At 39.5% G+C, this 24,843-nt stretch overlaps 1 protein-coding gene across 1 annotated transcript in view; it reads right to left on the bottom strand.

Moving 5' to 3' along the window:
* The window catches only part of LOC137614911 (diacylglycerol kinase eta-like), a 773,025-nt gene that overhangs the window by 599,597 nt on the left and 148,585 nt on the right, over positions 1 to 24,843 (bottom strand). Inside the window, exon 7 of the mRNA XM_068344565.1 lies at positions 5,584 to 5,685. Coding sequence (XP_068200666.1) covers positions 5,584 to 5,685 — 102 coding nt within the window. The remainder of the gene's footprint in view (positions 1 to 5,583; positions 5,686 to 24,843) is intronic.

Here is a 24,843-nt window from a genome sequence, read left to right as displayed (position 1 = left end):
GGTACCCACCCTCAAAAATGTCTGTCACTGGTTATTTTATAATACGGAGAGTCCACGGACATATATATCCCTATTATTTTCATCTGATATCTCATATGCTGGATCTAGACTCAAAATCTAACAACAAAATAGTGATGCTTGTTAAGTAAGAAACCCATATATTTTTGGGAAGATGGTCTCTTTCACAGTTTACATGTATACTTCTAAACACCAGTTGGGGTTACAGTTGGTATCTCGTTCATTGCATCTCAATGGTCCAGGGTGTCACTCAACATAGTTTCGACTACTTCAGCAACTAAGTCGAAAGCTTTATCAAGAGATTAAGGAATTGGTAATAGCTTCACTTCCTAATTTTTTAATCAGAACCTTCACTCTTGGATTATTGGATGTAAGAGTCCTTTCTACAACACATTACCAGTAGGTATGGAAATCATTGATGACCTTCCCTAAACGTAAGTTCGCATGAGAGATAACCCCATGGCTTCCTATCTAGTCCACCTTTTTGGAGAAAAGAAACTGAAGTCATCAACAATCTTATCATACAGTTTTGCATTAACAGAACCTCTCTAACAGGCCTTTACCTTTGATTTACACTTGACCATTTTCCACAAGATTACAAATTCGTTTGCCTTACAATGCCAGTCCCAACCAACTTCTTCAGTATTCTGGTCTCTCAATATAGTGCTCGAATGTTTACCAAGTTAGATAATTCTACTGTTTTCCAAAAGGTCTTACTTCAGAGGGCCCTTTTTCTAATATATTTAGCTTTGGGCACAGGAGTCAGTCAACTTGCAGGATTACATAGAGATCAGGAATTCATCCCCATCACTTAGAGCTGCCTCTTGATTCTAAGAGGAGTTTCCTCTTTATATCACAGCTTTACAGCTGAGGGATAGAAACCTCTGTCCAGTTTATGCCATGGAGGCATACCTACAGATATCAACGTCTGCAGAAGGCAATCTGTTTCTAAATACCCAAACCAACAAGTCCCTATCCACAGGGGTTATACGTAGTCTAATGAATCACTCATAAAAGTGGATCTTCTCTCCACCCCTTAACCCCTAATGAGAATAATAGCTTCTTTTTGGGCCTTTTTTCTAATATGCAATTTCAAGACATACAGAATTTATGGGTTGGTGTTGACAGAGTATTTAAATGGCACTACTTGAAACAAATCCAAGTAGTGCAACATGCATGCTTAGTGCTCAACTCGGTTATAGCACCTACTGAAGGACGCCCAGCAAAGAGGAAACCTCTCATCCTGACCCCTCAACAGACTGATTATGACAGGCATCTAATTCCACTGGCACCTCCAATTGATACAAAAGGATTTTCTTTTACATGGTGAGTTTCAGCCTGCTATTTTATGCTCACCAGGTACACACAGCAAATAGTTTGCTTTTATGTTTTTTCTGGTATAAGTTCTTGTACACTGCATAGCACATTGACCCCAAAAAAGGTTAACTACTGCACTATGATTGCTCAGTGGCTATTTTCCACTTGGCAAGAGTGGAAGAGACTCTTTAGTTATGGTAAGTACCTCCTCTAAGAGAAGGAAACACCAAAATCAAGACTAGTCAGGGAATGTACCACAGCCTCTGCACCATGGTCATTCACTCTGTCAGGTTGGAGTTGTCTTGCCTTAGGGTACACTCAGGCCCACTATTCTATCTGCTTCCACTTCCTCTTGTTTTTTTTTTTTTTTTTTCTTTTTTTTTTTTTTCAAAAACTGGTCTAAATATTTGGTCCCAAGAAATTAAAACAATCTTGATGGACCTTGATGATTATGGAAGTATAGTCCCAAAATGGTATTTTTTCTTTGGTTTTTATAAAGACCACTGATTTCTTAGCTCCTATGTTGTCTGTTAAGTCCTAAAAGTTAGCAAGAAGAGGTTCTTTTGTACAAATTAGAGAATTAGTAATGTTACTCCAATAGGTAAATGTGTTTATGGTAGCTCTAGCCCTGCTAGTTACCACTCAATCTCCATAACTACTATATTCTCCACAGCTTTTGAGCGTCTTTTGGTAAAACGTTTAAATAGGTATGTTGACGGTAATAATACGTTCCCTAATTTGCAATTGGGAATTAACAAAGGGTTTGGAGCATGTGACGCCCTTCTTATAATCTTCACTGCGGTACAGGAATCCATTCATTGTGGTCAGGCAGTTTGTAAGACTGGCATTGACTTTAGTGCTGCCTTTGTAGGTAGTAGTATGGCCACGGCACCAGCCACCCATTGAGATACTACTGCTACAGTTAACAGGCCAGACAATACTGCATTGGATCCCTCTCTATGGTTATGGCTCATTTTGTCTTTGCCTACACATACACCGAATAGTCTGGCCTATTCTTTCCATATTCTCTTCTGTCCTTATATAACTGACAACACTGAGATTACCAAACAATTCTCCTTCACTCAAGGCGTTAAATATTACAATGTAATTTTGTATTGGCTACAATCCTCTTGGCAAGGATAAAGAAGACTTTTTAGCTATGGTATGCAGCTCTTCTAGAAGGACACTACAAAATCAAACCATTGGGTAGTACAATAGCCTCTGTATCATGGCCTTCCATTGTCTTGGATTAGAGTTCTCTTGATTGAGGGTATACTCGGGCATGCTGTTCTATCTTACTTCTCTTTCTCTTGTGTTTTTTTTTTAGGTTTTATAGCTTAAACAAGGCAGCTCTAATCTAATGTTGTCACTGTTCTTAAAATATTTTATTTGGATTCTTTATTATATCTTCTGCAGTTTGTTTTATCATTGTTTCCTTTCCTCACTGGGCTATTTTTCCCTGTTGGAGGGTTACAATACTACTACTACTACTACTACTACTACTACTACTACTACTACTACTACTACTAATAATAATAATAATAATAATAATAATAATAATAATAATAATAATAATAGTCACGAGGCCCTTGTTTCCAAACTCAAACAGTTGTGAGTAGATGGGTATTTTCTTAGCTTCATTATTGAATTTGTAAGTAATAAATTGCAGAGAGTTGTTGATGATGAGCCCTATATTGAGTATAGGAATGTGATAACTGGTTTTCCACAACGTAGTGTTCTTGACCCGTTAATCTTTATATTACATACACGAGATATGGTTTGGCTGAGAAAACAACTTTGTTGCATATACAGATGGTACTACTCTCTTTGCCTCTACTCCATCTCCTGAATGTAATCTTGGGTTGCTGAATTCCTTAATAGAGACCAAGATAAAATTACTACATGTGCAAATTATTGGGTAAGAACTTGAAACCTTAGTAAAACTTGAAGTATAATTGTAAGTAGGACGAGGGCAGTGGCTCCTCAATATCCAGATCTATGCATTGATAATGTTTTCTTAACTATACAGTATATAACTCTTTTAAACTTTTAGGCATAGTTGTTTACTGCAAATTTACTTTTGAGAAACACATTTGGTCTGTTTCTTCTTCAATTGCATAAAAAAAATGGCTTACTGAATGAGACTATTTAGGATTTTTGGTGGTCAATCTATTCTGAAGAAATGTTTTAATCATTTCCTTCTATCTTGTTTTCTTGTCTGGTCTTCATCTGCTGACTCTTCTTAATTTATTGACAAAAAGAAAAAATCTAGTGGTCTATTATATTCCTCAGTTCTTTTTTGGGATATTAATCTCTGGCATCGTCATTCAATAGTTCTTTATGCATGTTGTATAGGACTTTTTCATGATTCTGACCACCCATTGCATTCAGATCTTTCCCGACTGTAGCATCATCTACATAGTACTAGGTATGCAATTAATTCTAAGTCTTGCCTTCATCATAAGGGTCAACACTGCACAGTACTCTAGAATTTTTATTCAAGCTATGGCTAGATTGCGGAAGGATCTTCGAAATTAGTCAGTTAAATTGGTGGAATTTCAGAAGTACAAACTTGCAGTGAGTGTTATGTTTATCAGGTTAACATAATTCTCTCTTCACAGTTTACATATGACAGACTTATTTCAATGCTGTTACTGATCTTAAGATATTTTATATTCTTTATTCACTACTTCTCTTATAGCTTATTCATTTCCTTATTTCCTTTCTTCACTGGGGTATTTTTGCCTGTTGGGGCCTTTGGCCTTGTTGTATCCTGCTTTTCTAACTAGGATTGTAGCTGTGATAATAATATTTATAATAATAATAATAATAATAATAATAATAATTTGACGAAGGAAACATTTTCTTTGTAGAGCTGTTGTTTGGTCTGCAAGAAACTCCCTCCTTCTAGCATTGTGGAAGGAAATGAGCTCTATGAATCTTATTCCGAACATAAAAGATGGCAGTTGAGTACATACTAGCGATCAGGTAGCCTTAGCTCCAGTACCAGTATTGGATTTTGGCAATGTGTCATCGTGTGTCAGATGTATTTCAGTATAAGAGGTGCTGCAACGGATTCAAAAGAGCCTCAATCTATAGGACTTTTTCCTTCTCACAATACCCATGCTGCCCATGTTCAAACATTGGCCCAGGAGCATGGGAGGCACTATTTCTTTGGCATTTCCTTCTTGTATTGTATTCTGTGCTCTAGCCTTTCACAGAAAATATCTTGGAGACCACGCACCACCTCCATAAAAAGTGTTTTTTTTTTTATTATTTCATCAAAACTCGTTTTTAATCATTTCAGGAGAATTTCAACATCCAATAATAGTTACGAATTTCATTATCTTTTTCAGTCGTTTTTGTCTGCTTATCCTATTCAACTACTATTGAGAATATGCACAATCATTTGTTATATAGACAACAAAACTAAAAAAAATGGTTCAGCAAATATCATATCAATTATTCTAAAATTATCATTAAAAAAAAACATACATGAGATTCATGTTAAGACACACCTGCTTCCTCACTTACAATGGATACTCTACATCTCAAATACATTGAATTTTAATAGAATTAATTGAAATTGCGGCCGGAGTAAGAGAAGAAATTATTTTTCGCCCAATCTGTACACTAGCTTCTCTTACAGGTAGGAACAAAAGGTCTTACATACCATATGGAGAGAATTATTTTTTTTTATAAAGTCTAACCATTCCTTCTTTGAATAAATATCCCCAAAATCCCAGGTAGATTTAATAAATTATTTTCTTTTATAGAAATTGATTAATTCAAGCATAGGTTCCCAAAATAATCAACACTACTATTATAGCTTGAAGCCTCATGCTAACTTGGGTATATGAGAGAATCAGGGGACATTTAACAACCTAAGGTACAGGATCACATTTTTTTTAGTAAATATGCAAATGATTATTCTCTTTCAGCAAAAGCATATGCTACGATTTTAACAAGCAACGAATTTCTAAAATCCTCATTATAATTACAATCTATGGGGAATATATCAAATTAAATTTCCTCTGACCTATTTACTAGTGTTAACTTAATTTTTCCAAGAAAAGAAAATGTAAGCATTATTCTAAAAAATTTAGCTTCACATGGATGAAACCCTGCAACCTCACAAAATCTTTAATAAAAATCAAATACCTCAATCTTTTTTAATAATTCTGAAATATCTAATGGCGAAGCTTCCAAAAAAAAATTTAAATTATGATAATCTGTCATTACACTTACCCTTTTATGTCTCTTCCGATGCTGAGGTTTGGAAGTGTTCTTTTCTTCTTTGCCTAAACTAATTTTATCCTCACTATCTAGATCTAAGCTTGTTTCAGGACTCTGCAAAATAGGATTATAATTATGAAAATCATATATGGCTACTGATATTAGTCCCCCCATATCAAATTCATAAATTGAGAGGAACTTGGAGAGAGACAGACGCTTCTAAAAATTTCAATCTCTTTTGGATATACTAAATATACTTAAGTGTACACGATGACTTTTCATAACCAAAATCAAGCAAAAACCACAGAATTCATTATTTTTAAGATAATCCCCTAATGTTCACAACATTTCTCAAGCTTGGTTCTACAGTATATTAACTTGTACCATATAACTAAAATGTTTTTTCCTTTCCTTTCCTTTCCTTTCCTTTCAGTAGACTTTGGCCACTAATAGAGGATTGAGATAATCTGGCAATTAATGACAATAACCTCGCACTGGGTACGCCACAGCATCTTTGTCCTTTCAGTCGTTGCGTCTAGTGTAGTTATACTGATTAGGTGGTTTTTGTCAATGGTAATATTAAGAGATGTCTTCTTCTCGATTTGTTAGTATTTTCTCTGAGAGCTGTTCAAGGGGAAGTTATTACTGAAAGTCCATGATCCCCATTCTCTTGTGTCTAGTGCCAGACTATTGTGATTTAGATAATTGTTGTGAGGATTTGTGATCACTTACTGTTCCTCTTATAAAGAGGTATGTCCAGATGGCTGCTGACCATGCTATGATTTTCAAATGTATAAGGAAATTAACATTTAGTTCAAGGGAAAATCCCAAAAAAAAACTAGGCTTCTAGATTACAATGAGAAGAAGAAGGGTAATTTCTCTAGCTCTAAACGAGCTTTCACCTTTGGGTGAAATCAGTGATTCTAGCCAGGCCTGGCCTGTTTCGAACCCATGGGTAACTCCTTGAGTTTTGTGCCAAACAGTTCTAGTGCACCCTTCAAGAAGAGTTCTGATGAGAGATGTGCCAATAGTATCGGTAATATAGGCCTTTTTTGTGAGTGTTAGCATTGGCATCATCCCGTCATGACACCAGTAGCAGTATCGGTATCAGCCTCCATCATGAGTATCTGGTATCGGTACCAGCGAATAAAAAGATTAGCTTAATTTGCCAATACAGTATTCTGATTCTGGTACTTTAGGTTATTCGAACATCCAATATTTCCCTGTCTTTTGAATAAACGATAATGATAAGTACTCACTAAGGTAACTCGGAAACCAGTTTATGATAGAGATGCGACTATATACATCATACTTATCAGCCACATATTTTTTTCTCTCTCTCTCTCTCTCTCTCTCTCTCTCTCTCTCTCTCTCTCCACTTTCGGGGCATCATGTTATACTTCCAAGGGGATATAACATTCGTTATATCTCGCCTTGCACTTTATTTCTAATTAAAGTACCCCAATGCTGCTGCCAATTATTGGAAATCAAATTCTTAATTTTGGGTAAACAATCATCAAAGAAGGGCATACGTTATTGTTTGCAATTCAGCTGCAGCATTCTTTGACATTAATCTGCCTTCTCGTTTCCAGATACACCTATGTGTGCCGGAACCCAGCAAAATTGAACTGTTATACCTCTCAGTCCAATGATAAAAAGCCATTCTAAAATATTTAAAACTAAAGGGTTACTGGAATTAAAAACTTCTAAAGCTTGAAGGACACTACTTGCATCACTAAAAAATGTAAAATTAACCCCCTCTTCCAACGCTATTTTTTTTAACAGCGGTTAGTAAGCCATATAGTTCAGCAGTAAATATGGAAGCTGTTGAGGAAGTGCAACTCTAAAATGGAAAGCATTACTATACACTCCAAATCCAATGCTAGCATCGGATTTGGAGTCCTCAGTATATATAAAAGTCAATTCTTTATGTTCTGCAACATGTTCCATAAAAAGAGACCTGGCTTCTAAGTCATTCATAATCTTTTTAACTTCAATAAAATATTTACAAAAAGATACGTCAGGTAATTTCCATGGAGGCGTTGATGATACCTTAAATGGAAGCCCCTTAGTTTCAAATATATCAAGACTGTCTATCAATTGTTTCATCCAAAAACCATACGGTTGAGGGGATTTTAGGTGTAACTCAAAGTATGTCGAGTGCCTTACAAGGCTTGCAGTCTGACAGGCTAAAGAATTAGGAAGTCTTTGCAACCTTAACCAATACTGAATAATAGAAGATTTTCAGTAAAGGTCTGACAGTAATTCTCCAGCATCAACAAGGAGGCTTGGAATAGGCGAAGTTTTAAATGCTCCTGTTGCCAGTCTGAGACAGGTATGGTGTATACTGTAGAATCTAAAATTTTAATCGGCTTGGGGTGGCTGAGGAGTATACGTATTTTACAGCCATAACTAATCTTTTAAAGAATGAGGGGCCTTGTATAACTTTAAAATAGTTTTGTGGTCTGCCCCACACCCCCCCCCCATGTATGGGACAAAAATTATGAAAATTTTCAGAGCCTCAAGATATTTTACTTCTAAGGTTTTCAAGCCAGGAACCCATGTAAGCCTACAAACTGAGAGAGAGAGAGAGAGAGAGAGAGAGAGAGAGAGAGAGAGAGAGAGAGAGAGAGAGAGAGAGAGAGAGACTTATCTCAACTCAGTTTTTCTCATATACAGTAACTGACGAATATTTAATCCGTTCCAGCCCTCTAAAAGCACCCAAATCAATGATGATAGCAATGGAAAAAAACATCTTTTTAAATGCTATACTGTACATACACTCACAAAATTATGTAAGTGATTACTGTGATATGCAACAAATTATGGTTTTATTAGGGAGTTCTTACACTCGAGGCAGAAGATAACGGCTAATGGTGGTGTGCAGAGGAGGAGGAGGGTGAGAGGAAGGGAAGGAGAGAGAATTGGACGGTACCATATTTAATACTCTCCCTTACACATAGGTGTAACATTTAAAACTAAAATTCACTTACCTAATCTTAGGCTAATATTTTAAAACTTTATTTTAATCTACTTTTTTATGTTTATTTTTTGTTTATTTTTTTTTTACTGTTCTTCTCTTGTCTTGGCTCTTTTAGCCTTACTTCCACTTGCTGCAGGCCTTTTGTAAAAATACCCTATCTAAGGAGCTTTGTTTCAGCCTCCCTTTCAAAATACTGCTAAAATTAGTCAGGCCAGTGTCATTAAAAAGAGCTGAAGCATGATCAGCAGACAATTTATCACGGTGGTTCTTTTCAATAAAATCCTGCCACTTAGCCAACACTTCCTTAATCTTCCTTGAAACAACAAATTCCTCCGGTTCGACCTCCTCACTTTTGATCTCTTGCAACACCTCATAATGTTGCATCATCAGTAGTTAGATCAACTCCTCAGTCATGAGTTCTTCTCGATGATCCTCAACAAGGTCAGTGACATCAACCTCATCTACCTCTATCACCATGTACTTACCTAGAGACTCAATATCTTCCAACACGAAGGGCTCAGGCTCAGGCTGCGGTTCGAACCCTTCAAAATCCCTTTCAGCTACAGAATCTGGTCATAATTTTCTCCATGCTGAATTCAATGTTTTTCATGTTACACCCTGTCGTGAATCATCAATAATTTTTCAAAAGATTCAAAATGTTGAAATCGTTGCTCCAAAATTCACGATGTTAGGTTGGTTATACCTGTGATATCAAATATTTTGAACAAATGCTTTGGTAACAGTTTTTTGAAAATAGAAAAGACCTGCAGGTCCATGGGCTGGAGGAGTGGAGTGGTGCTTGGGGGGGGGGGGGAAATAGCAGACCTTAATAAAATTAAATTCATCAAGACTGTTATCTTCAAGTCTTGGAGGGTGGCCAAGGGTATTATCTAGGATGAGAATACATTTCAATGGCAAGTTTTTATTTTTTTATTTCTTTTTTTTTTAGCAAATATTTCTTGACTGCCGGACCAAACGTCAGATTTACCCTTTCCGTGAAAAAATGCCTGGACACTCATGCCTTTGCATTAGCTCGCCACATCACTTAAAGTTTATCTTTCAAGATCTTGTGACTCTTGAAAGCTTGTGGGTTCTCAGAGTGATATACCAACAGTGGCTTGATCTTGCAATCACCGCTGGCAATAGCACATAAGGCTAGAGTTAATCTATCCTTTGTGGGTTTATGGCCATGTATTTTCTTTTCTTCAGCTGTGATAAATGTCTTCTAGGGCATCTTTTTCCAAAAGAGGCCTGTTTCATCACAATTGAATACTTGTTGGGGGGATGTAACCTTCCGCAGCAATAAGTACAGCAAAACATTCAACGTACTCCTCTGTGGTTTCCACATCTGAGCTCGCAGCTTCTCCGTGCCACACAACAGAGTGAATCCTAGTTCAGTTTTTAAAATTATTGAACCTTCCACGACTAGCTTTAAACATCTCCCATGGCTTTGATGTCTTCCAACCCTCAACAGCTTCCCTTGTTTCACATATTTGTAGAATGCTCTGGCCTTCTCATAGGTGATTATATCAGTAATACTATCCTCAGCAATAGAATTTTTCCATAATTTTGACAGGATAGTTATGTCATTGTGCTCTTGATAACATCCTTCTGTTTGAGGACTGTTTATGTTGTCGATGTACTTCATTCCTAATGGCGTACCAACGCAGTCCCACGGACACCACACTCATGTATTACGATAATTTCCTGTTTCAATACTATCGTCATAATGCATTTTTTTCTCATTGCTAACCTTACCACTCACTTTCTTAGGACCCATTACTCATTATATAGAATGTTCATAAATACTGTGAAAACCACGTGAATAACTCAAACACTACGCAGGAGATACTCAGGAGATATGTACAGAAATTGATGACCACTTGAACTGAACAAGTGATGTGGGCTTAGAGTGCTTCTAAGCGCTCAGCCATTAGAGTTAGCCACTGTAACAGTGCTCGTATTTCAACATTGTTCTCATATCTCATCGCAAAAATTTTCCTCGGAGGCTGGCTCGAATCTCAGAATGTTTGTATGTTGGAGCGCTTGTATGTTGTGATATTACTGTATGTGTATATTGCATTGGTCTACCATATCATAAATTTAAAATGCAATTACAGTTCTTACAAACATGCAAGTATTATAAGCCCAAGAAAGAATTCATCGATAGAGTTTAGCCCGTCTTATTATCGAAGGAATTCCTTATAAATTAAGTATGCTTGAACACAATACCATCGTATACTGAAGATCAACTGTAATATATCGTACGAAATTTTCAATGAATTCCAATAAATATTTTTCCTCCCATGAAATCTAAGTTTTGAGTAACTCAAAAAAGCAAATTCTCATATTTATAGAAAACATTTCTATAAGTATAAAGTTAATAGCATCTGCCTATTCATATCAATACCCTTTTCACTTATAAGGCCACTAGATTGTGGGGATGTGGTTGGGTGAATATGTGAATATTTGTTTGCTTGCTTTCTCTAAAGACTGCCACATTTGCCCTTACTCTGTTTCTCTCCAACCAATGTAGTGATAACATCTCGGGTCCGTAGTCTTTTTGCTCCCTACTACTACTACTATCATTATTATTATGATTATTATTATTATTATTATTATTATTATTATTATTATTATTATTATTACTACTAAGCTATAACCCTAGTTGGAAAAGCTATAAGCCCAAGGGATCCAACAGGGGAAAATAGTTCAGTGAAAAAAGGAAATGAAGAAAAGTAATGAACTAGAATAAAATATTCTAAAAACAGTAAGGCCATAATATAGATCTTTTACATATATTCTATAAAAAATTCAAAAAACAAGAGAAAAAGAAATATGGTAGAATAGTGTGCCCGAATGTACCATTAAGCAAGAGAACTCTACCCAATAAAGTGGAAGACCATGGTACAGAGGCTATGGCATTACCCAAGACTAAAGAACAATGGTTTGATTTTGGAGTAACCTTCTCCTAGATAAGCTGCTTATCGTAGCTAAATTTTTCCTTGACCTCTAAGATACCAACATCATTTGCCAAACTTACCCCTAAGCACCAGAAGAACATAATGACCCTGGAACAAAGAGGAGATGTTCTATATAAGTGTAGGGAAGGCATGTCTTATGCTGCCACAGGCTGATTTTAGAGTTCATAAAGAAACTTATAACCAATTTTCATGCTGCCGTAAGTGCAAGAGCCTCAAGCTTTTATGGCAAGTGAAAGTCAAGGCAATAATCATGACTAAGAAACATTTGTTCATTGGCAAGGAGAACAAATACTTCAAGGACATAGCAGTGAATTCTAAAGCTATCAAGGAATATAAATGAACTTACTAATGGTTTTTTTGTTTTTAAAATTGTAAAATATGAATAAAGTTGTTTACTGTAAGGACATAGCAGTGAATTCTAAAGCTATCAAGGTATATAAATGGTTTTTGTTTTTAAAATTGTAAAATATGAATAAAGTTGTTAAGTATGAGATGTAAATAGTCTTTTTTATATCAATCCCCTCCATAGTACTTATGTAATTTCGCATTAACATATCAACGTTTCTTTTACACTAACGTTATATTAGAAGAGTTCAAAATGGTTGTGAGGTGGTGTAGGAAGGTTTTCTAAAGTGCGGCAGATCTTTTAGCTTAGGCAAATCTTTTACCCACTCACTGGTGTGTTGAAATCTGGTATAAAGCACTGGGTTGACTGAATAGACACATCAGTGACCTAGTATGTGGAGAGTACAGTATGGGTGGAGAGTACAGTATGGGTGGAGAGTACAGTACTCCTGCTACCAGGATTAGATTGAACTGGATGATCAGATTTAGGCCAGAGATCAGTGAGGTAATTCAATGTAGTCTTAGAAATATAGAAGCTGACTAAAGACTCGAAATCACAGATTCTAAATATATGAACATCTATATCATGGACTCCTCATTAAATTGTAGGTTTCTGCAGATGTGTAAGTTGTTTCATTTTTCTGATTTTATTTTTTTTTGTTAAGAATAGTAATTTAGGGGCATGGGAATTAATAAAGCAAATTTATAAATAAAAATACAATAAAGTACTACATTATATGAAATATAAACCGTTTCTAATGTACTGTACATAACCGAACTTATGTTTTTACACGAGTACTGTACTGTACAGTATCTTTATGTATTATGACTATATTACTGCCTGGCATATGATGAAACAAAATGAAAATTTTTGCTGACACTCTATACTCAGACATTTGAATGTATATAACTACATGTAGTCTATCTCAAGAAGATAAAAATCTAATATTTAAAAAAGTGCTCTGCATCTTTCTCTCCCTGAATAAATGAAAAAACATTACTGTACATACAAGTACTGTACATATAAGTACTTTCCCTTGTGGTCTCATGAAGTGACTGTTAAGGGTAGCTTCATTTCTATTGCTACTGGAAACCAAAATTGAGTATGTGTAGGCACTGGGGTTGTATTTATGAAGAGGTGGATAGCGGTTATCATGTATGCAGTTTCCTCAGTTTGGCACATTGGAAAATGATTGCATCACAGTGGAATGTGCCAGGGTTGCACAGTGGAATTGTCACTATACAGTAAATGCAGTAATCCTCTCTGTCAGTGCATCCATCTAATGGACTGCCATTGTTTAATGTTCATCTGGTTTTGTTCACCCTTATACAGTAATACCTTGAGATACTAGTTTAATGCATTCCAGGACCAAGCTCATGTGTCAATTTGCTCGTAACTCAGATTAATTTTTCCCATATAAAATAACTAGAAAAAATTAATCTGTTCCCACCCTCTGAAAAAACACCTAAAAACTGTATATTACAGTGGAAAAACATTTTTTTAATTGTTCTAATTCACATTCTACGCTCACAAAATAACAAATACCTATGAACTGGTTATGATCCTCAATGAAATGTAACAGTATTATGGAGTTCTTACCTTCGAGACAGACGGTAGCGGCTAATGGCGGTGTAAGCGGAGGAGGAGGAGGGAGAGAGGATGGGGAGGAGAGAGACTTGACGGCAACACATTCGGTACGCAACACTTTTGTTAACACTATGTAACATAACTTAAACTTTAAATTTAACTTAAATGAAATTAGCTTACTGTACACACTTAAAAATAAAATGTTAATCTTATGTTACACTAAACTTAATTCTAATTTTGTTTTCATTTTCTTTTTTTACTTTTCTTCTTCCGGCTTGGCTCTTTTTGCCTCGTTTCACCTTCACTTTTTGCCAGTCTTTTTAAAAGGAACCTATCTAGGGAAGTTTGCTTTTGTCTCACCTTCAAAATGTTGCAAAAATGATGCATGCAAGTGTCGTCACAAAAAGCTAACGCACGACCACACACCAACTTGTCTGGGTGCCTCTTTTCCATAAAATTAGAAAACTTCTGCCATTTCGCTAACATGTCTTTGATTTCTGTCGTAGAAAGGCGGCCCTCCTCTTCCACCTCCTCGCTACTGGGATCCTGCAACACCTGCGAATGTTGCATCTCCTGGAGCTCTATCAATTCCTGTATCATGAGCTGTTCCTGATGCTCCTCGACAAGGTCGTTCACGTCTGCTTCATCTACTCCCAGCCCCATGGACTTTCCAAGAGATACGATTTCATCCATCACAATAGGTTCTGGGTCATCAGGGTCTCACGTATCGAACCCTTCAAAGTCCCTCTCAGCGACGGAAGCTGGCCACAATTTCTGCCATGCTGAATTAAGAGTTCTTCTAGTGACACCCTGCCATGCATCGTCAATAATTTTTAAGCAATGGACGATACTGAAATGTTCCTTCCAAATTTCATATAGGGTGTGATTGGTATCGTCCGTGACATCGAATCATTTCTTGAACAAATGCTTATTGTACAGTTTTTTAAAATTGGAAATTACTTGTTGGTCCATGGGCTGGAGGAGTGGCATGGTGTTGGGTAGGAGATAAAGGACCTTGATGAACCTGAACTCATCAAGAATGTCCTCTTCGGGACCAGGAGGGTGACTAGGGGCATTGTCGAGGACCAGGAGACATTTCATTGGCAGGTTTTTATCGGCCAAATATTTTTTGACTGCCGGACCAAAGCACAGATTAACCCATTCTGTAAAGAAATGCTGCGTAACCCAAGCCCTAGCATTAGCGCGCCACATCACTTACAGTTTTCCTTTCAAGATCCTTTGGCTCTTGAAAGTACGTGGGTTTGCCGAGTGGTACACCAGCAGTGGTTTGACTTTACAGTCACCGCTGGCATTGGCACACAAGGCTAGAGTTAACCGGTCCTTCATGGGATTATGGCCCAGTAGTCTCTTCTCCTCTGCCATGATGAATGTCCTCCTGGGCGGCATCTTCCAGAAAAGGCCATTCAATCACAGTTGAAGACGTGTTGGGGGATGTAGCCCTGTTGGGCGATAACTGAGGCAAACGTTGTGACGAAGTCCGCCGCGGCTTTCGAGTTGGATCTTGCCGCTTCCCCATACCTCACAACCGAGTGTATCCGTTTTTTAAAGTTATCCAACCAGCACGACTGGCTTTGAAGGTTTCCGCTGGCGTCGAAGTTTCCCCTCTCTCGGCTGCTTGCTTCCCTTTCAAGTCATCGTAGATTCTGCTGGCCTTTTCACATATGATAGTCTCGGTTAAGCTATCTCCCGCCAACTGTTTCTCCTTTATCAATATTAAGAGAAGCCTCTCCATCGCATCATGGATATCCCTGCGCAGCTTGGAAAGGATGGTTACTCCTTTGGAAGGCTTGGTGCTCTTTATAAAATCCTTCTGCTTGAGGATGGTACATATTGTTGATGTACTCCTATCATATTGGAGAGCCAGCTCAGTCAATCTTACACCACTCTCATTTTTTTCAATTATTTCATGCTTTATCTCCAATGTAATCATACGCTTTATCTTTTCACTACCCTTGTTTGCACTCGCTTGCTTTGGACCCATTGCTTATTCAATGAATTCTGCACCGATTAACGCAAAAAACACGTAAAAAAAACACTACAGCCGATGCTCGTAGATAAACTTTAGGCGACAGAGATCCAACAGGAAAGACCGAGTGATGCTGTCTTGGTGAAAAGCCTCTCGGCACACTCAGCCACCTGGGGCCGCATAGGGAACTGCTTTGTATCTCAAATTTTTCCTGTATCTCAGGACAAAAGTTTGCTCGAAATTTTCCTCATATCTCAAATTTCTCGTATGTTGGAACACTCGTATCTCAAGGTATTACTGTATTTATAAACTCGAGACCATGATCACTTATAAAAATTTTCGGACAATCAAACCTAGTAATGAAAGGGCACAGCACCTAGGCTAATGAATTTGCTGATGTATCCAACATTGTGTAAAGATGAGTGTACCAAGTACTGTAAATGCATCTACAAATACACATATGTACTTATGTTGTGTTAAACCAGTAGGAAATGGTCCTACCACATCCATATGCACCCTATAAAACTTAATAGGAATCACAGGCCTCTTTCTGGCTTCTGTTACAGTGTTTTTATGTACTTTGAAACAGTTGCAATCATAACATTTTATATAATTTCATAGAGATTTTTTCATTCCTAACCAAAAGAAGGATTCACATGTGTAATGTGGATGGCTTGATTAATTAAAGAGGGAGGAACAACTACCCGTGCACAAAATTCCCTTCCCCTCTTCTCGTAAGCATAAAATAAGATATCATTCTCTATAAAAAAATTCTCACAGGGCATATTTAGAAATGATGGATAACTTTCTTATTCCCCTTTAATCACTGCTCGCATGCTTTCCATCCATTCCTCTTTTTTTCTGCCCCTCTCGCACTTCTTTTATGTCCCATCCTCCAAAGTCAATCACACCTGTATCATCAAGGCATTCATTCTGGACACCCCTGGTCATATCCTCGGCCACCCTCATATATTCACCTTCACTGCTTCCATATCTCTCTCTCTCTCTCTCTCTCTCTCTCTCTCTCTCTCTCTCTCTCTCTCTCTCTCTCTCTCTCTCTCTCTCTCTCTCTCTCTCTCATCCCATTTTCTGATTGTTCCTTGCTTGAATTCACATCCCATTCTCTATTTTGATGGGGTCTTCAATATTTTGGTTTCGTTCTTCGTTCCTCTTTTGTGCCCACTTTGTTACTCATATTACTATACCTCTAGAGAGGGCATCAGCTACCTTCTTAGCTTCACCTTCTATGTGGTAAAAACTCTTTAAATTAAACTTCACAAGCTTTCAATCCATCTCGCTTGTCTAGATGTCAAATCATTTTTATAAGTCATGTAAAGGGCAATGATCACTTTGCCACTCATTCGACTAACCTAATAAAAAGGAACGATGCCCCTCTAAAACCCAAAGAATGGCTAAAGCCTCTCGATCGAATGTACTATAATTTTTTTTTTTTTTTTTTTTTGCTCCTTTTAATGCACTGGAAGCAAAACAAAAGGGTCACTCTCTACCTTTATCATCTTGTTGAGAAACTACGCCACCAATAGCAAAGCTTCTCGCATATGTTGGCACTAAAAAAAGGTGATCAAATCTAGGATATGCGATTACAGGTAAATCATTGCTAGTTAAGGCAGATTTCAAATGACTACAGGCCCTTTCTTCTTCCACTCCCCCAATTTATTACTTTTTGCTTCTTTTTGGAGATAGGCTTTTGTTGTCTGGAGGGAAGGTTTGAATCTGGCTCTATCAGACTTCTGGTTTTCTCTGACTCTTATCTTGTTAGGACTTGGATCTCATCTGCTTCGGACATAGTTCCTCTCGTCTTATGTCCTGTCCTATCTCTCTTGGACAATATCTTCAAGTTTATATATACGTCTATGGGCAGAGTTAATTACAGTGGGCACTGGTCATTTCCATAGAAGGCATTCTTTTAAACAATTCTGCATCTCTGTTGGCTTCCTCAAAAACGCCCACTTCGATCATGCCATGGAAGCTTCTAAAAGAAATTTCGGATGCAATCTGGACCACGTGTTAAGTCTTAACAAAAGGGCAGCACGTGTCCTTCCACTATGACATATTTCATAAACACGTATATCCCTCGGGCTAGGTTTCTCTAAATATGCAAACTCCACTAATTAAGACGAAGACATCTTGGTCAAAACAGGATTGTCCCCTTATTGCGGCAGGCGCTCTCGTCTAGGCTCGGTTCACTTCCAAAATGCTGACGACAGTGAATGATGACAGGTTTGACCAAACAATACGGCAGTCGAATCTCATCTTGCTGCTCACACTTTGGGGAAAGATATTTTTGTGTTTTAAAACATATCCCTTAAAAGTATTATATCTATCCATGACGTTCCCCCAAAAGAAAAAAAAAAAAAATCTACCGATTTTACTTTTTTTAATCGCTTGTTATTGGAAACATTGATTTTAATTATCTAAAGAACCTGTAACGATTTTTAGATCGTAACACTTGGCAACCTTGCCAGGATTTTCAATAACGTAACCAATTGAAATAGGGAGAATTTAGAAAGAAGCAGAATGAGTGAGATTACAAAATATTTGATAGCTTCAGGTAAACTTCTTGGTATAGATGGCGATGCTCTCCATGAGTATGTTTTTTATGAGAACAGGAAATGTATGAGAGACGAAAGAGCAGCTGAAAGAGAAGAAAATGAGAAACAGCGAAAAGAAAATGAGAAACAGCGTAGGCATGACTTAAAAATCGCTCGTTTAAGGCAAAATCTTCATAATAGTCCGCCAGATAGCAGACCAGGAAGTAATGCACCAGGTAGCAGATGGGGTATTAATTCATCATTGAACGATAAATCTGATAATTTAGGTATAGGTGCAGTGTTCAAATTAATTCCAAAATTCGATGAGGAAGATGTAACGAAATATTTCATGTCTTTTGAAAAGTTAATGAACAGAGTAGGTTGTCACAAAAATAAGTGGACTTTGTATTTGCAGTCAGTCTTAGTTGGTAGGGCACTTTCTGTGCATAGTTGTATATCTGAGGATGAAAGTGAGGACTATAATACTGTTAAAGAAATTGTTCTCAGTGTCTACAGGTTAGTATCAGAGGCATACCGTAAGAAATTTAGAAGTTTGTAAAAGGATGAGAGCAGTACTTATGTAGAATATGGAAAGAAGTTATAGAAAGATAATTTTGTGATTAGTTAACTTCCGCTGAAGTAGATAGTTTCGATGATCTCAAGAACTTAGTTTTGTTAGAAAACTTCAAAGATAACATATCTCCAGACATTAAGCTATATATAGAAGATAGTCTTTTACAAATGCAACAAGGTTGGCAAATGAGTAGTCTTACTCATAATTCAAGTGATAGTAAGAAAAAATAATTCTTCTTCTAGTAAGATGCAACATACAAAGAGTAGTTTTAGCAATAGTGATACAGGGAAATATAAATATCATTATTGTTATACATGTGGAAAACCAGGTCATACTGCCAAGTTTTGTAGGAGCAAATGGGAAGGTAGCAGTTCAGAGATAATTCATTATCGATGTTGTAAATATGGGCATATAGCAAGGATTTGTGTAGAAGAGGAGAAGAATGTCAAGAAACCAGTGTCTCTAGTTAATAATCTTTCGTCAAGCAGAAATGACATTATGAAAGAAAATAGGAAATTTTACGGAGATTTTTTCTCTGAAAGTGTAGTTTCTTTACTTGAAGAAGGGGATTCGAGAGAAGTTGTCTTGCTTATGGATTCTGGAGCAAACGTTTCCCTTATTAGGAAAGTGTGTGTGCCAACAAGGGCAAAAATCAGTATGAAAGAAAAAGTTAAGTTAGGTGGGTTTCCGAATACTTGCGTTGTTTGTCCTTTGTTAAAGATGAACTTGAAGAAAAGTCAGGGAGGGTCAACAGATGTAAAACTAGCTGTTGTAGACTATTTGTCTGTTGACGGTGTTGACATTATTGCCGGTAATGATTTAACTATATACAAATTTGTGAATCCTATTTTAAGTGAGGTTCCAGTCCAGTGTCTGAAATGGTAGTAACTAGGTCAGTTTTAGATACAGTTATAGACTACAGTCATATTTTGTTCGAGGATTCGAATATGTGTGATGGCGGCAGTGAGGTTAAACTCAGCAAGCGTGGGACTGAGAAGACCGACTCCATCGGTGTTGACAGTGTTAGCCAAGTCGATGATGTAGCTGTCGAAAGTAGTGAAGTAGACGTAGTCGATGTAGTGGATTCAAGTAATATTTACTGCAGTAATTTAGGCAATAATATTTTTAACAGAGATGAGCTAATTAAGTTGCGGAGAGAGGAAGTAACACTGTCTCGCATTTTTTAAAGTGAATTGGATGATGATCCCGATAATGTTTGTAAGGAAACCTTTTGTTTCAAAGATAAAATTTTGTGTCGCTATGTTCATCCCAAGTCAGTTAGCAAAGAGGAAGTTATAGAACAATTAGTAATTCCTAGGAGGTTTTGCAAATTCATTCTGAAATTAGAACATGATGATCAAGGACATTTATGAGTAAATAAAACTTTCAAATGTATAAGCAAGACCTACTTTTGGCCTAAGATGAAAAGTGGCGTGAAGAGATATGTATTAAGGTGTCACGAATGTCAAATTGCTGGTAAACCTAATCAAGTAATTCCCGGGGCTTCCTTATGTAATATTCCATCAGTGGAGGAACCTTTTGAGAATGTAGTAATTGATATACAGTAGTTGGACCTTTGCCTAGAAGTAAAGGAGGGAATTGCGACGGGCCGAGAGCAAGGTTGTGACTCAAAGACAGGAAACCATCAACTGAGTAAGTTTATTATAGAACACTCTCCTTTATATACAAAACCTCAAGGCAACAGGATTTTTCATGTTCACAAGACAGACAATGTTACAGAGGAAAACCGGAGACATGATTATTCAGGTTCTTTTTAGTGCGAGGGAAGAGTGCAGATACAAGCATAATATGTACAAAATAATTTATGTACAATCGTGTGACACACGGTTGGTACATGACATACTTTATATGTTAAATAGGGCGCCCTGATCTAGAGAGGTGAACTGTAGGCTGGTCATCTGGCAGAAGATAAGCAGGTTTTAGACGATCAATGGAGACCCAGTCTTCTTTGCCCCGAATATTTAGTAGGAATGCTTTCGGACTGCGTCGGATCAAAAGGAAAGGGCCTGTGTAAGGGGGCGTTAGTGGTGGCCTGCTAGTGTCGTTGCGCAGGAAGACGTGAGTTGCAGAGTGCAAGTCCGTTGGTATGTGATGCTTCACTGGGGGCTTGTAAGTCTGGCGGCACGGAGTAAATTTTCCCACGACGTGACGTATGCGCTGGAGATATTTGGAGGAAGTTGTAGAAGGAAAAAAATTGGCAGGGACGACCAACGGGTCGCCATACACCATTTCAGCTGCCGAGATGTCGAGGGCATCTTTAGGAGTGGTCCTTAGTCCCAGGAGGACCCAGGGAAGCTGAGTAAACCAGTTGGAATCCTTGCAGCGGGACATCAAAGCTGCTTTGAGGGTGCGATGAAAACGTTCAACCATTCTATTGGCAGGGGGGTTGTAGCCGTTGTCTGATGTAGGGTGATGCCCAGGAGATTCGCTAATGATGTCCACAATTGAAAGGTGAATGTGGTTGCCCTGTCAGAAGTAATATGCTCAGGGATGCCAAATCTTGCAATCCATCCAGAGAGTAAGGCAGATGTACATGAGGCGGACATTGCAGTTTCCATGGGAATGGCTTCAGGCCAACGAGTGGAGTGGTCGATGACGGTAAACAGGTAACGATGTCCTTGTGATGTGGGTAGGGGGCCAACAACGTCGACGTGAATGTGTGCGAAACGACGCTGAGGTTGAGGAAAGGTGCTCACTCCTGAATCCGTGTGTCGATGTACTTTGGAAGTTTGACAAGAAGTACAGGCGTGGACCCAATCCTTAGCATCCTTAGAAATGCAGTGCCAAATGAACTTTGCCTTCAGCAGCTGTGCAGTAAAACGGCACGAGGGATGTGAAAGGCTGTGAATGAAATCAAACACCTGCCGTCGCATGGGAGCAAGAATCCAAGGTCGCGGTCTACCAGTACTGACGTCACAGAGGAGGGTGGTGTTGGAGTCGTCGAGGGGGAACTCTTCCCAACGGAGGGACATACAGGATGTCCTACATGCTTGATACTCTGGATCCTGTCATTGGGCTTCAGCCAGGGCGTTGTAATCCAATCCCAGTTGAACGGCAGCCAACGTGTTTCTTGACAGGGCATCATCAACGGGATTCATTTTCCTAGGGTCGTATTGAAGGGTGCAATTGTATTCAGCCACGGCAGGGAGATGTCAGCGTTGACGGGCAGACCAGGCGTCAGACTGTCGAGTGAAGGCGTGCACCAGAGGCATGTGGTCTGTGCGAATGAAAAAGGGCGTACCTTCTAAGAAATGGCGAAAGTGACGGACAGCCAAGTGCACCGCCAGCAATTCTCGATCAAAGGTAGAATAACCCGATTCTGCCTTAGACAGTTTTCTGTTGAAGAAGGCCAATGGGCGGGGCGATCCGTTGACCACCTGTTCGAGTACTGCACCGATATCGATGTCGCTGGCATCGGTGGAGAGAAGGAGAGGGGCATGTGGGATAGGAAAAGTGAGAGCCGCAGCAGTTGATAGGGCCTTCTTTGCATTGCAGAAGGCTGCTTCTTGAAAGGGGCCCCACTTCAGGTCCTTTGGCTTGCCCTTGAGGGAGGCGTAGAGGGGAGCAAGAGTGGCGGCAATGGCTGGAAGAAAACGGTGATAATAGTTGATCATGCGCAAGAATTCCTGCAGAGCTTTGACGGTCGAGGGCGCGGGGAAGTTCTGAACAGCTGCTACCTTCTCAGGAAGGGGATGGACTCCTTCAGGAGTGATGCGCACCGCATCACTCCTAAGAACGACACTTCTTTGGCGCCAAAGGTACACTTGTCGTACCGGACTACAAGGCCGTTTTGTTGCAGGCGGTCGAGCACGATGTGCAAGTGACGGAGGTGTTCCTCTTTTGAGGAGGAGAACACAAGTATGTCGTCCACATAACATACACAGAAAGGGAGGTCCCCTAAGATGCCATCCATGAGACGTTGAAACGTGGCCCCAGCATTACGAAGGCCAAAACAGGAGTAATTGAAGGTGTATGTACCAAACGGAGTGGTGATGGCGGTCTTGGGGATGTCTTCTGGGTTCATAGGCACCTGATAATAACCCTTCAGGAGGTCGAGCGTAGAGAAAACCTTCGCTTTGTGCATGTAGGAGGTCACGTCAGCAATGTTTGGGAGGGGGTAGTGATCCGGTTCTGTTTGCATGTTCAGGCGCCTATAATCCCCGCATGGACGGAGGGAGCCGTCTTTCTTCAGAACGATGTGTAAGGGTGACGACCATGGGCTGGAGGCCTTTTGGCAAAGGCCCATTTCCTCCATTTCGGCGAACGTCTGTTTGGCGGCAGCCAATCGTTCCGGTGCCATACATCTGAATTTTGCGAAGACTGGGGGTCCCGTCGTCTTGATATGGTGATAAATACCGTGCTTGGCAGGAACCGTGGGCGTTTGCCGAAGTTCTGGACGGAAAACTTCCGGGGTACGACGTGAGGAGGTGGGCGTAGGCATCCGTGGGTGCGTTGATGTGGAGAGCGAGGTTAAAGGGGGCGGGTTGAAGAGGTGTCGACAAGTATGAGTCTGCATTGACCAATCGTCGGTGGGCGACATTGACCAGAAGGTAGAAATGAGAGAGGAAATCCGCACCGAGGATTGGCAATGTGACGTCAGCAACGAGAAACTTCCAATTGAATTTACCGTTTCCGAACGATAATGTGAGGTTCTCGTAACCGTAGTTGGGTATCGCAGATCCATTGGCAGCTACCAAGCGGACATCGGCAGATGTAGACAGACTACGTCGTGTCTTGAAGAGTTTCCTTGGCAAAAGAGAACGACAAGCACCCGTGTCTACCAAAAATTACACGCACGTTCCTGCATCATGTAAAAAGAAAAGATTAGAAACACGAGAGGCCACCGCCACGAGCGATGGCCTACTTACACGTTTTTTGGCCACTGACAATCCTTGGCACATTTCTTCGCGGTTGCCCCGAATCTGAAGTGGTAGTAGCAAAACTGCGGCGGATGGGAGGTAGTGAGTGGCTGTAGAAGTCGTTTGTTGGGGTGCGAGCGATTGGTGGGAGGTGGGTGGCTTTGTCGCCGCTTCGGCACGTCACGGGGTAGGCGTGTATGTCCTACGGCATTCATGTCAGCTTCAGTTGACGTTGAATAGGCATTCTCTTCGTCAGGGGTGGAGGCGTTGATGGAGGTCTTGAAGCGGCTGTCCATAAGGGCGTCGGCTTTGGTCATCAAGTCCTTTATGGGTAAACTATCGACATCGGGTATGGCAGTGCGTATAGGTCCGGGTAAACGGCGTATCCAAAGGGCACGAAGTAGGTTCACAGCACGAGGAGAGCCGTCTGCGGAAGGTTGAAGGCGAGCGATACTGGTCATTTCCCTGAGGGCAAGCGAAGCCCTTTGGTCCCCCAACGGTTGTTGCGAGAGCTGAAAAAGCTTTGCTATACGGGCGGCTGGCGACGGTGAGTACTGCTGCAGAAGGTATGTTTTGAGGGCGTCATACTCTACTGGGGTGTCTCCTTGTTCACAAAGCCAGTCGGATATTTCTGGGAAGGTGTCCTCGGGTATCGCAGCGAGAACATAATCTGCTTTGGTGGTTGAGCGAGTCACGCCCTTGATGGAAAACTGGACTTCTGCACGCTGAAACCAAGCAAACACCTTTCCGCTGGCAAACGATGAAAGTTTGAACGGGCCAGCCGCAGCGCCAACTTCCGTAAAGTCCGCCATAATACCAACGATGGAGGGGCGAGGGGGGTGGGTGTGGAAAGCGGTGGGAGTGAGTCGACTTCCGGGGTCACCAATGTGACGGGCCGAGAGCAAGGTTGTGACTCAAAGGCAGGAAGCAATCAACTGAGTAAGTTTATTATAGAACACTCTTCTTTATATACAAAACCTCAAGGCAACAGGCTTTTTCATGTTCACAAGACAGACAAAGTTACATAGGAAAACCAGAGACATGATTATTCAGGTTCTTTTTAGTGCGAGGGAAGAGCGCAGATACAAGCATAATACTGTATATACAAAATAATTTATGTACGATTGTGTGACACACGGTTGGTACAGAATATATACCCGTTAACAATCATTGACAGACTAACCCGATATCCAGAATCAATCCCAGTAAGAAGCTGCATTGCGAAAACTGTAGTTAGACACTTGTTGAACTATTTTTCCAAGTTTGGTTTGACTTGCGTCATACAAAGTGATAATGACAGTAATTTTGTGTCCAAATATTTCAAAGACAAAATGAAAGAGCTAGGTAACAAACTTGTAACTTCCACACAGTATAACCCA

This window comes from Palaemon carinicauda, chromosome 21, assembly GCF_036898095.1.
Source record: "Palaemon carinicauda isolate YSFRI2023 chromosome 21, ASM3689809v2, whole genome shotgun sequence".
Taxonomy (NCBI): domain Eukaryota; kingdom Metazoa; phylum Arthropoda; class Malacostraca; order Decapoda; family Palaemonidae; genus Palaemon; species Palaemon carinicauda.
The sequence above is the reverse complement of the archived record's forward strand: the minus strand, read 5'-3'. Positions and strand labels throughout refer to the sequence as shown.